Genomic DNA, 13781 nt, shown 5'->3' on the forward strand with positions numbered 1-13781 from the left:
TATCATCGATCAATAACACAGAAAATAGATATTTTTTGTAGCTATTTTACATTTCATTATAAGGATTATCAATATGAGTCAAGCAATTTTTCTCAGTGGTAATAAATGACTTTATGATTCAACATTAACATAGTTATTTTTATAAATTGATAACAATTATGCTGTAGAAACCTTGTCTCAGTGTACTATTTCACCGAAACAAGATTCTACTGCACCGTGCAGTAGAATCTCACTACCTACTGTCCGACAACAATAAATCGGCGATAACAGGAAGTCGCTGTAGTCGCATATAGAAGACTTCTCAGTAACGTACCTGTTATGGTGGCAACGCGCGCACGGCAGGCGTGTTTAAATAACGTATCGGCTCTCTTTTTAGATGTGACTCCTTTTCTTCTTCGCAATACACCAAAAGTTTACTAACAATAATTCTGACATCACTACTGATCGTTTTAGAGATATTATTAATATAATAAACTTCAAATTACATAAGTTAATTGACCCGTACACCATGGGAGCGTAAAATGAAATAAATTTGGGGGCGTTCCTCATTTGAAAACGAAAGTGCGATTAGCTGCACTGGATGGGATTGTTAGTTCATAGTTTTAACACGTGGACAAAAAGTTCTTGTTCGACAATAGTGTGGAACTTCAAAAGTCTGACATGACAACCAGTAATCAGGCAATGGCACTATAGTTTTAGAAGTTTTAAACAAGGTTTGAGTGTGACAAAACAATCAGTGGAAAAACGTATTTTAGAAAATAATATAAACACAAAAATCACATCCATGTTTTTTTATTTTTTAGTTTTCCATTTATCCCATTGAACTATTGTAAATATTAATGGTTCATTGAATAAACCTGTTTTTCTCAATGCAGACCTGGCAAATAAATCTCAGAGCATTAATGTGTGAATTTGGCTACAAATTGATCTGCAACACGAAATGACTTGCAGCTAATTTAATCATTGGCCCTAGTAACCTTTTTTTCGGTGTTACTTTCATTATTTAGGTTCTGATGGGAAAATAATTGACTGCGTCAAAATAATGTAATGTGTATGGGGTTCTCACCAAGAGGGGAAGGGTTTGAAACTGGCGAGGCGGTGATATTGGTGAGGTCCTCGCCCAGCGACGCCTCTGAGGGGTATTCGAAGGTCTGAGTCAGGGAATCGTCAAACTGGATCTTCAGCTGCTGAAACCAAACAAAACAAATGGTCAGATGATGGAATGAATATTTGGAAAATAATAATCAATTGAATGGCTGTGTTGTAAACTCACATTTAAGTTGTCACTGTTCACAAATGACGTCACACGATTTTCGAGGTTTTTGACAATCCCACCCCCATGCGTAAATTACGTGACATTTTTTAACTCCCACATACATTAAAAAAACCATTGAAAATAAATATTTTCAGTAGGTAACCTAGGTCCTGTAATGTTTCAAGTAAGTAATATTTTATTCTCTAAAAAATGAGATCATTTTTTGTTGGTTTTCTGACGTTACATTGTAATATAAAACCCCCCCCCCCATACCCCCATCGTTACATATCATCAGATTATATCCGCCCCCCCCTTACAGTATCACGTCATATATAGACGACCCCTAAGAGCTATTTTCAATATTCGCAAAGCAGGAACACTGCATATCGATTTACTTCTTAAATAAGTAATTACTCCTAATCTGAGTTTTTAATGATTAGTGTTTGTATCACATTTTAAATAGGCGTGTACCGAAATTTAAAGCCCTTGGATTTGACCGATATTGGAAATATTATATTGTCGATTTAATGAAGAATTTTATTAATTAATTGAAGAATTTTACTTTTTTGTGTCACAATATGATTAAATAGGATTTAAAATAAACAACATTCTAACGTGCGCTCATCTCTTGAGTTTTTAATGTGTAAAACTAAATATTAAATTGTATGTTAATGATTCAGGTGGTAAATAAACTAAGTACTACTATGGACGTATTAGAAGATGTTTCAGAAAATGTCGGAAATGCTTTAAAATGTCGCAATTCAAGAACAGAGGAATTAAAATTGAAAAAAAAAAAATTGTGATAATTTCGCGCATTCGTGAACCGGGACGCTTCGGCAAAGTGAACGTTTCGGCAAAGTAAACGTTTCGGTCAACGCACATGCGTAATTTAAATAACTTTGTTTACGTTGCGCGCGCTTTGACGCGATTCCATCTCACGCGCACGCATTTCCGTGATATCGCTTTTCTTTACGGCTGGATTGGATTGTATACGACAGGCATGTCCAACTTCAAGCAGGCTATTTTCTACTAATCTACCACACTCTCCCATTGGTATTCATATATTTGAACGAAAATACTATATTTGGTTGAGGATACTGAGGGGCAGTGACGTTCCTAGGAAAAGTGCCGCCCTTAATCTCCTTTAAATTTAAATGCCGTCCTTTTCATTTTTAGTTTCGAAATGTATGTAAATTCATTAGGTACCTACTTAATAGCGTTGCCAGACGTTCAGCTTTTTAAGCAAAAAATAGATTTTCCCGCGCGGGACAGCTAAATTCACGATTATTCAACAAAAACAAATAAAACATTTAGGTTAAGACAAAATAACGCGATAGATGCATGCACACGTGTTTACACACTAATTTCCGAACGGGTATTTTCTCAGATGAATTTAAAATGGTCAAATGCAAGAAACAGAATAATGTTCTATTGAGTTGATAAAACCGGTGCAATGCAACATGATACTCATGTGATAAATTTTACGAATACATAAGCAGCAGAAAGAAACTATTCAGGAAGTAAGGAAGGAATGTCGGGAAAATATCGTCTCTGTTCTGGCAGAACACACTAACTGGAAAATACTAGTTTTGAGTAATTTGACTTTGAAGTTGTTAAAATGTTTGAAATGGTCTATCATGTGAGTTTATTAAGTAATCGTAAAAATGATGACTTTAAAATAAAGACTGTTTATTTATTAAGAAGGTTTTCAGACAGTAACGTTTGAAATAAGGAACATTTTGGTATAACTAACTCAATTGCCGGCCACAGACGGACAGTTCTCGTAACAGGTTGAACATGCCAGTTAATAACCATACAGTTATCTTTGGTAGATAATCTGCTGCGCCCATAGACGGACACTTTTCGACCTTTCAGAGGTGTGCCATGCTCCCGTGTTTTTGTAAAACTGTTGGAATTTCAACTCCCCGAAAGTTTTCGGGTGACGTTAGCTAGCTGTGTCGTAAAGTAGGAGTAGCTGGCGCGATTTGGCGGCAAATTTTGACAGTTCTGTCATAATATTCTAAGTTCGTTCGATAAGAAGTATATTATTTTTGTTGCGTATTCTTTTGCTACTCATATTATATAATTACGAATATTGTGAAGTGTCAACTAGGTACCGCAAACAATATTTATTGTGTGTTGTTAATATGTCTGTACCAAATTAATATATTATATTATTCAAAACCAATAAGTAAATTGTTTTGGTGATTGAATAAAACATATTACATAAATTTAATGTATATAACCCTGATTTAAATAAAACAATACGTATGTATTTTATCTTAATTAAATTTTATTAAAACAACAATTAGTATACTATGAATAATTTATTCAAAATAAAAGAATCTGGACATATATTTACACAAACAATAAATTGTAATCATAATAAATCTAACAAAGTAAAAATATTCGTAGATCAATCGTTCGTTCAAGTATACCCTACTTAAAACTAATTTAACACAAACATGGTACCCCTGTGTATGATCTCGGCGAACATAACCTCCATAGTTTTTGACACTTGATCTGCCACAGACAATAACTGTACGTATATGGGCACGTCTGTTGACAGTTCGACAGATTTAAATGGGGTAGTTAAACTGATCTGTGGTGTGTCCACTAACGTACAGTTATTGAACAGTTATTGTCTGTGCCATGTTCAAACTGCTACGAAAACTGTCCGTCTATGGCCGCCTAATATGTCATTTTTTCGAATTAGTGTCTTCTGCCAGAACAGTGACGATATATTGTTTAATATTATTATTTTGATAGTCGAAGAGTTTTGTAATTTGTTTTGTATCATTTATGATTCATATTATAGAAATAAACGTCTGTGAGTAATGTAATGCAAATGAAGTCATTTGATAAGTTCACACCGGGTTCCACACGGTTAATTTCACTTATGGAACTGCTAAAGTTAATTTTATTTCTTAGTTGTGGACTGTAGTCCGAATTCCGAAGCGAGTCGCATGCATCCGACGTAGCCTACGCAATGTGTGAAAACGTCTTACACAATATACTGTAGATACAGTATGCAAATGCAGACCGCAGTGTGTGGTTACCACCGGTGGCTGTGTTTAGTGGTAGTATATGCGTGTGGGATTAAATAATATTTGGTTATTACGATGGCCGAGCGGTTTAAGCGTCGGCCTATAACGTCGTCGGTCTGGCAAATACACATATTGTTTTTCAATTTGTGTTCAAGAGAGTATGTGCCTAATCTAATAGGTTGAGCAAGTGGCTAACATCCAATTCTCGTTAAAACAGAAATATGTTAATACAAACCTCCACTCTGTGGAAGCCCATAATATGATCTGATTAGGATCGGACATGGTTAAAAAAAATATATATATATTATGTAAATAGGGTTGCCAAGTTTTTTGAATCAATTCCGGGTCATGAATGAAATAATGCCGGAAGCTTTTTTAAAGCTCTTCCTGCGTTTTTTCTCTCAAAGCCGTCCAGATTTTCCCTCCAGACTCGAGAGTTTTTTAGGTTTTCCTGACGTACAATTTTCATCGTCGTCGGACTGTTATTTTTTCTAATTTTGCTAGGTCCTAGTTTAGTTTCATGGCATATAATATTTACATAATATAACATTGAGTGTCTCAGTCGAGGTTCACCTTAGATCCGGAACAAGACAGGACAGTTGGAAACGTTATACCTACCTATCTAATTGATCCGAGTTTGGATTAATATACAAAACTATCCTTTTCATAATATTTATAGTACAAATGCCATTATATTAGACTCATCGCACAAAACAATGGAAATGTGTTGAAATATAAATGGCAAAAACAGTACACACACGTGGTTATATCAGCTACCTGCGAACTTTATTTACCCACACAGAGCGATTCGTGAATTCCTTTGTCTTATTTCTCCAACCAACAAACAGCGTTACGCAAAATAATAATTATTACGATAAAAAAAAAAAAAAAACAATGCTCTCGATAAATTCCGACGAATAAGAATGGTTCTCTTCAAAAATTAGCTCCGAGCATATTTTGTATAGAACAATAGAGTTGATTAACAAAAATACCGCTATCCTGTGATAATGTTATAAATATGGGGGAAATAATTAGTATTGTACCTGTCTCTTGGATGAACAATAATGCTGTAAAATTCCTAACGAAGAATCCAGTCCAATGTCAGCAAATAAGGTATTATTCGTTTCAATTATCGTATTGTAGTGAAAATTCGCCAAGAATCACAGATTGTAAAAATTAACTCGATTTAAAATGTAATAAAATATTCACCGTTATCATGGCAGCCGAATGAAGGTTTCGATTATTTATCATTTACAAAATTTAGTAAATAACTCATTTAGTGCTAACACCACGACTGGCGCGTTTGGAGTCGCTGGCCATTAGATATAATTAACGTGTTATTTAAATGTGGTAATTAAAGGTAATTAAAAGGTTAGCAGTGATTGTGTTACTTATTGTCTGAGATTTTCACGGTTATTTATCGGTTAACTATTTTTGTTGTTAAGTTGAGACCGTGTGTTGTTACTTCCCTTTTCTTCATTTCGTTCTCGTTGCAGAATGCAGATACCATTCCCAAGAACTAATATTATATTATATCGGTAGGAACACACATACACATTTAGAGTTGGGTTTCGGGAATTTCCCGACGGGAATTCTCGAGAAATTTTCAAGATTTCCCATCCCGAATCTCGAGAATTGAAATTTTTAACATTTCGGCAAATCCCGAATCTCGAGAAAGAGAAGAATCCCGAGATTCGGGATTTCTTTATTATCAAATATTCATTGAAAAAAAACGATTTCTATATGAAAAAAGTGGACATAAAACACAAAACGTTCAAAGACTGATCGGGGCATTTAACACAATTATTAAGCCAACGTCGAATCAAAATTTGCGCAATTTTTGCAACATCAGGGAATTTTGTGTCTCAAAAGCGTACGCGATTGTCAGACGCAGCGATTGAGTCTGTGTTTTTTGAAATTCTATTTTAATAAGTAATGTTTTGAACTATTTTTGTTTTCCTACTTCTATTTTGTTTGTCTTCTTAGATAAATAAAAAATTTTTTTTTTTTGGAATTTGTTTTTACACTGATTATTGAGATCAAATTCAATTTTAAATAAAACAATCCACAATACGTAATATAACCTACCGGAATGCATAGGAAATTGTCAGAAAATTTAAGCAAGTAATAAGTAAATTAGAAATACAATCATATTTATTCACAATTCTGGTTCAATGTTCTTATTGATTCTAATAAAATTCGAACATTACTGTCTGCGATGCTCTACGAACGACGCGTTATTTTTGATCTCAATGCTATATGGCTATCTTTTTCGGTAAGACGGTAAGTTTAACCTTGAACCATTTTTTTTCTTCGTGTATTATTTTTTTACATTTGAAATAGAGGGAGCGCCAAGTTTTAAAATTTGGATACCACTGCTCTACAATCTACAAAATTAGTCTATATTATATATAAATATATCTATACTCTAATTTTTTTGTGAAGAAGTCTACGTCTACCAAATACCTACCCCGACTATGGCATTTTAATTAATACTGGAAAATACGAATAACATATTAATAATAACGTTATAGGTATCTGGAGACGAGGACGACATGATTGGCTAAAACAAAAGGTGTGTAGATTATGTGAGGTTATGTGATCAGGGTACTAAGTATTCATTCCAATTTTAGTTTTCATAAACCAAAAATGGAAACTGAATATTTATTTTACTAAAACCAAAACAAAAAGTTCTGCACTAATCTACGCGAGCGAATACAATTCCATGGCAATATTTACACAAAACTAATATTTAATTAGGTAGTTCAAAAAAATTGAAAGATTTTCGATGTACGAGAGGGAAACCGGCAGCCCAAAGGCCGTCGGAAGTAAGTAAGGTCGCACACTCCCAAATGTAGGTGTAAATATTATACACATTATTACACGACGAGCACACGCTCATACAAAGCAAGGGTCATTATTTTCTCATCAAGTGCAACAAACTGTAACGGACCGAGTCTGCGCTCTGTTATAGCGTCGGCCAAACACAAAATTAATAACGTATTTTATTATATAAAACATAATACATCATTAGGGATTATAGTGTTTTATTGGGGACAATAATATAAACAAACGGGCGTATGTGGGTACAAAGAGGCTGCTGATTCGAACGTTTTGGCAAAAGAGTTGACATTGAGATGTAATCAACTGGACAGTTAAAATTGTATGTAATGAAATCACGAGATGAAATTTATAAAAAAGCCTGGGAAATAAAACAAAAACATATATTATAATAAGTAATGTTAGGAGACGAGAGGAGTATGATAGTAGGTATATCCCGCTCTTAAGAGCATGATGGTTTGACTTGGATTCTCTTCTTGACGTCAAAATATTTAGATGTTATGATCAGATAATAATATATACCAACGCCAGGTAATGTATAGATGGAACGATGGAAGATACATTAATTATCAACTGCTTTTAAGTCTATATTGAAATGTAAAGCAAAAGATTTACCTTGATGCACTTTTATTTGATTTGATAACTGATACAGATTTAGAGGTGGCAAAACAACACAGAACACTTGAATATTGCTTACATTATTACAAGAGTATCCACGATACCTACTCTAGTGACAAAAATATAAGTAGTATTATTTGAGAAGTCATTGAATTACATCTTATATAGTATAAATTGCATACTTGATTACGTGTGATTATTCTAGAAACGTCGGTGGTGTGCGTCCCTATTTTCGAGTGCAATTAGTGATGGGAGCAAATAGATAATTAACTATAGACAATCCTGAGTATAGAGTTAAGGAATCCTTAACCATAGACTACTTTTGTTATGAACACGCCCCCTTCTGTATTACCATTTACCACTGACAGTTGCTGTCAAAATAAATTCGCACTATTCGTCTATAAAACAGTCCATACACTCAAATTCATTTAACAATGTATCTCAATATGGATATTGATAGTGTTAATTCGTTTGGCATGTACTTGCAGAATATTATTTTACTTTTATACGCCAGCCCGCAGAAATACAAAATGTCAGGTGAAGAATGACACTTGACGCTAGTGTTACCATGTTAAAAAAATATCTTGCGGTGCCTGTGGAATCACGTATAATGACTTATAACGGAAACATAAGAGTATTATAATTAAATATTAATATGTATTTATAGTTATTGCATTTATAAAATGCAGTTGACATATTTTTGTCATCGTTTAACAATTATAAAATAATTTACCTAAACTATAGGAAAGAGAATTTTTAAATATGGTATTATTTTCAATAGAAATGATCTTAACTAAGGACAATGTTTCTGCATAGTGTTTTCTGCTAAGGACATTTTAGTTATGACAAATGTTTCTGCATTCCGCTCTTACAATGTTAAGTTCATGAAGTATATTCTGTGTATATTCTAGATAATACGAGGGTGGGTCAATAATTCCTTAGAAAAAAGCATTAAAACAGGTTTTTTTTTTGTATTTTTTTTTTATTTCTCAACATAATTTCCTTGGAGCTCAATACACTTGGTTAGACGTTTCTCAATTTTTTTTAAGCCGTCAGAAAAATAAGTTTTCGGAAGGTCCTCAAAATAAGCATTTGTCCGATCGATGACTTCTTCATTTGAAAAAAAACGTTGTCCACTTAGCCATTTTTTTAAGTTTGGGAAAAGGAAAAAGTCACTGGGGGCTAAATCTGGCGAATACGGTGGGTGGTCGACCAATTCGAACTTCAATTCTTCAATTTTAGCCATTGATCGTAAATATGTGTGAACACGGGCATTGTCCTGATGAAAGAGGATTTTTTTCCTGTTTAAATGAGGCCGTTTTTCTTCAATTTTGTTTTTTAGCTGGTCCAATAAAGATGCATAATAATCCCTTGTTATTGTTTTTCCTTTTTCCAAATAGTCAACAAAAATAATTTCACGTGCATCCCAAAATACAGTAGCCATAACCTTACCAGCTGATTTTACGGTTTTCGCCTTCTTTGGACATGGTTTGCCTTCGCAATCCACTGTTTTGACTGTTTTTTCGTCTCGGGAGTATAGTGGTGTATCCATGTTTCATCTACAGTCACAAAGCGACGAAAAAATTCATCCGGATTGCGTTGCATGAGCGACAACAGGACTTTAGAGGCCACCACCCTACTGCGTTTATTGTCGACTGTGAGCAAACGCGGCACCCATCTTGCAGAAATATTTTTCATGCCCAATTTGTCATGTAAAATACAAATGACGCTACTTTTTGAGATCCCTGTAACCTCAATTATCTCACTCAACTTTAATCTTTGGTCACTTAACACCATATCGTGGATTTTATTGATAATTTCTGGTGTAGTCACCTCTACAGGACGTCCTGAGCGTGGTTCATCCTTTGTTGATGTACGGCCACGTTTAAATTCATTTAACCAGTTATAAATAGTTGCAAGTGAAGGAGCAGATATGCCGTGAACAAAATCCAACTCATTTTTTATTTCCTTTGCTGTTAACCCTTTTATATTAAAATGTTTAATAACAACTCTAAACTCAATTTTTTCCATTTTCCATTTTTCCATTTTCCACAAGCAAATTTTTTTTTAAATGTACGAGAAACACACAACAACCCGACCAATCTGATTGAAACTTCGCAGCATACTGAATCGGTAGTGCCGCTGCATGAAAACAAACCGCTTGCAGTACTAGTCGCGCCACCTGTCGGCTTTTCTAAGGACTTATTGACCCACCCTCGTATATTGATAACAAATGCAAAAGTGATGGGAGTATTGAGAGAGAAATGGTTGTTAAAGCGGATGTGGTAGATAATTAAATTAAGGGAAGAACATCCTTATTATTGCAGTAGTATTAGGTACGAGTTTTAACATGATAACATTGAAATATGAATTTAGAAGTTACTATTAATTTATTAAAAAATGAATAAAATTAAACTTTAAAATAATAACAGTACAGTAAACACATTGTCAATAAATCTGTTAGAACTATTAAAAAACTGTAAAATTTAAACAAAGACTGAATTGAAGAATAGGTAGGTACCTCAAACCGACATCGATGGTGCACAAGTTCATAATTTTATTGGTAATGTAATACCGTCTAGGTTGTGAAAATTGGCAAACGTCAAAATGCTCTGCGCGGTATAGGTGTGGTTTTTCCGGCAGGTTCGCCACCATCATTCTACTGCGTAGGCGCAGATATCGCACGAGTTCCAACTGTCGCGTGAAAATTCAGAAGCTGCTGAACTTTTTTATCATGCAACTTGCTCGATAATACGTAGATAGGTACTGTCAGCAGTAAATCCATGCACGTGTAAACGGGCGATAATGCCATGGACGTGCGATAAAACCAGAGATTGCAATACCGGTTTTCCAGTATTTTTCGATACCGAAATACCGGTTTTAAAAATCAAACAATACCGATATAGGATTCGGTATTGAAAGTGGAAACAAATTGTATTAATCAACATAAAAGGCTTAACAGGACTGTATTTTTGTCGGGTTACGCGATGTGTGGTTTACTTCCGTGGTCTTTCATCGTCCTCGGTGACCAGCAATTACACATGCCATAAATATTGATATTTTAAAATGATTTTAACATAATATGTATATTATATTTATTTATAAATAGTTTTTCCCCCAATTATTTTACGAATACCGGTATTAATACCGATAGTAGGAATACCGGTAATAGGAAATACCGGTATTGGTATTTTCATTTGGTACCTATTGCAATCCCTAGATAAAACCCAATAGGTTTTCGAATAGGTACATATTATCTATATTTTTGAGGCTACTCTAAATTATTATGGTAAGCAGGTAAGCAATGGTTACCTACCACTGTGATTTTTTTGTATTATGTATTTTGCATCAATAATGGAAAGGCCTATCAAAATTACAGTATCAGACTGTATTTTCTATTGACCGGAGAAAAGCGGGTAATAAGGCAAGAGGTATGTACGATAATAAATATTTTTGAAATCCGCCCATCAGGGGGGTATCGTCTTTTTCCCACATTTTGATACTCATATAATCTAATACATAATTATAGTCTCCCCACCAATAATCCAGATTAAACGACATTTATTAATGTGACATAGTTATTTAGTACATTTACAGTCACACGGTTATAATGTGTTCTGACACCAGAAATCAGCACCGAATAAATCAAAATAAGATACTTACATAATTACCAGCTAGGAAGACGTCTAGCGAATCACATTTGTCATCTCAAGGAGATGTTGGTTTAAGGCAGAGTTGTGACTTTGTAGAGAAATGATATCATTAATGCAAACAAAACCAGTGCCTAATACAAATTTCAAAATGACATCATAATAAATTTTATTAAACTGGCATACGACTTGTGCGGTGTGATTTTGTGATAATAACGGGGGCGTAGTTAGATTGTAGATCGACTAGTATATCTATCAGTGATCGAAGACATTTTACACGAACTGAGATCTTGATATCTGTGATCGTAATTGTAGCTACTTACATCAATAAGAGATGAAACATAGTGTATTATAGTGAGGAAATTAGTTTTAGTAACATAAAATATCCATCTGATTTAAGCAATTCATAGGTATCCTATCTATAAAACTATCCAAATTTACCTTTGTTTTCGTATGTACATACACTGTGTCGAATATATGAAATTTTTGTTCAAAAGAGAAGACGCTCCAATTTCCACTTACGTAGTGTTTGGTTAGGGGCAATATAACCGTGTAAATTCATATTTCCGGGCCTAGAAAATAATTTTTATAGCCCGGAGCCTCAGCATTTAAGGCTATACCTCAGCTGGGGCACGGTCTAAAACGATCGTGACTACGCGACGCGAAGATTGTGCAAACGACGGCTGCAGAACAAAACATAATTTGTCATAAAAATTCAACATGCATCCACTTAATGGTAACAATAATAATATATTCACTGATATGTTTTCTTTTTCAAGTAAATGGGTAACGTTTTTAAGTAATTTTTACACGATTTAAGAATTAATACACCCGTCGCCATCACGAAACAATTTGACGTGTTCACAGCTCGACATTCGCTCTCCGATTTGCCAGCGAGTCCAAAATTTGTGTTTCAATTGTGTTTCATAATAAATAAATAGTTTGATGTAATTGATAAATCCTTGTAGGTATAAATAAATATATTTCCGGGGCCAGCCAACCACTTGGTATACTTTGTTACTATTAGATGCACACAATTTCTAATTGTAATCTAGCCTGGTTGCTGGGTGTAAATGTGTAAAATAAATAAGCAGCCTCCCGATATATTATTATTTGGCACTACACTGCTGTATGTAATGGACTGTAGTAGATGGAGTGGATATGGTGATGCTGACATTGTGATAATATTATGCAAAAAGTTACGTATTACTGACAAAGAGAGTGCCCAGATTGATATAAGAAATAAATTGACAGAATTTAGTGTAGGTGTGTCTAGATGCCTTCCGTATAATAAAAACTTCACAAGGACATAACACACAGACATTCAACGGACGCAATTTTGACCATATCAGGAAAGTTGAAGTTGCAACATCGGCCTCCACGTCCGTCGAAATCTGTTTAGGATGTGTACTCGACTAATACCTACTTTTGTCTTGATTGAGTTATTAAATATTGTAACTTGTAGCTCAGTAAATTAATTGTGTTAAATTAATACGGTTTCCAAGTAACTAGGTATTGTTATTCAATAGTCCCAGTGTGAGGGAGAGATGCTTAATATGCTTTATACTTAAGCATAGACATATGGTTCAACTTTGTAGTCTAGGTAATGATGTTATAACCAGAATAACTATCGACTTAAAAATAACATGTAGAATTAAAAATAATTTATATTATCATTATGTAAAAAACGGAATTCAACCAAGTAAATGATGACTCAATTAATGAAATTGATAAGACTATTAGTTATCTGCTTAAAAATGAATTGATAAAAAACTCGTAAAATGATGATACATATTATACATAAACCTTGTCCCTACTTAATTGTATTCATTTCTTATAAAATAATACTGATAGACAGGCAATCATAATTATTTTGTTAAGAGCTATTCTAGCATTTTTAATCCCGACGGTACACACACATGGACCTATTCACAATATCGAGTAGGTATAGCTTTTCGTCCTTCTTACAGGGTGTATCAGGAATATCTATGTAGTAAATACCGAAGACTCGTTTGCTTTGGAAGATGACTAAAATATCCTTCACAGTAAACAGTTAAACGTTATGCAAAGATGCGGTAAATCGAACAAATGAGCCAATAGTAAAAATGACTAAGATGGCAGTTAACTAGTTTTAACCGCACTGCCAAATTTCAGTTAGGATTGCAAATTGTCATCATTTGACAGGTCGACGGTTTTCTAAAGTAGACCATCGCCGGTCGCCGATTTTCGCGCGTTACGTAGTTTTTTGTGGTTTCGTTTTTCTTGTATTTCTTTTCCCGATCGAGTGCTGTCTAATAAAACTCAATTACTGTTGTGAAATATATAATTTGCGAGGACGCAAAAGAAACAGTAGAATATATTTTCTTTGTC

At 34.1% G+C, this 13781-nt stretch overlaps 1 protein-coding gene and 1 long non-coding RNA gene across 3 annotated transcripts in view; one reads left to right on the forward strand and one right to left on the reverse strand.

The window, feature by feature from the left end:
* LOC147071851 (uncharacterized) overlaps nucleotides 1-13781 on the forward strand; it is a 386436-nt gene that overhangs the window by 343532 nt on the left and 29123 nt on the right. The window lies entirely within an intron of this gene.
* The window catches only part of bif (protein phosphatase 1-binding protein bifocal), a 107369-nt gene that overhangs the window by 4985 nt on the left and 88603 nt on the right, over nucleotides 1-13781 (reverse strand). Inside the window, exon 4 of one of the 2 annotated variants that reach the window (XM_085946781.1) lies at nucleotides 1067-1184. In XM_085946781.1, the coding sequence (XP_085802907.1) occupies nucleotides 1067-1184 (118 nt within the window). Of the gene's footprint in view, nucleotides 1-1066; nucleotides 1188-13781 lie in introns of both variants that reach the window. The other variant, XM_085946780.1, reaches the window with a different exon arrangement.

The sequence above is a fragment of the Rhyacophila brunnea genome, unplaced genomic scaffold (assembly GCF_057557595.1).
Source record: "Rhyacophila brunnea isolate RB1 unplaced genomic scaffold, BYU_Rbru_1.0 scaffold_2, whole genome shotgun sequence".
Classification (NCBI taxonomy): Eukaryota; Metazoa; Arthropoda; class Insecta; order Trichoptera; family Rhyacophilidae; genus Rhyacophila; species Rhyacophila brunnea.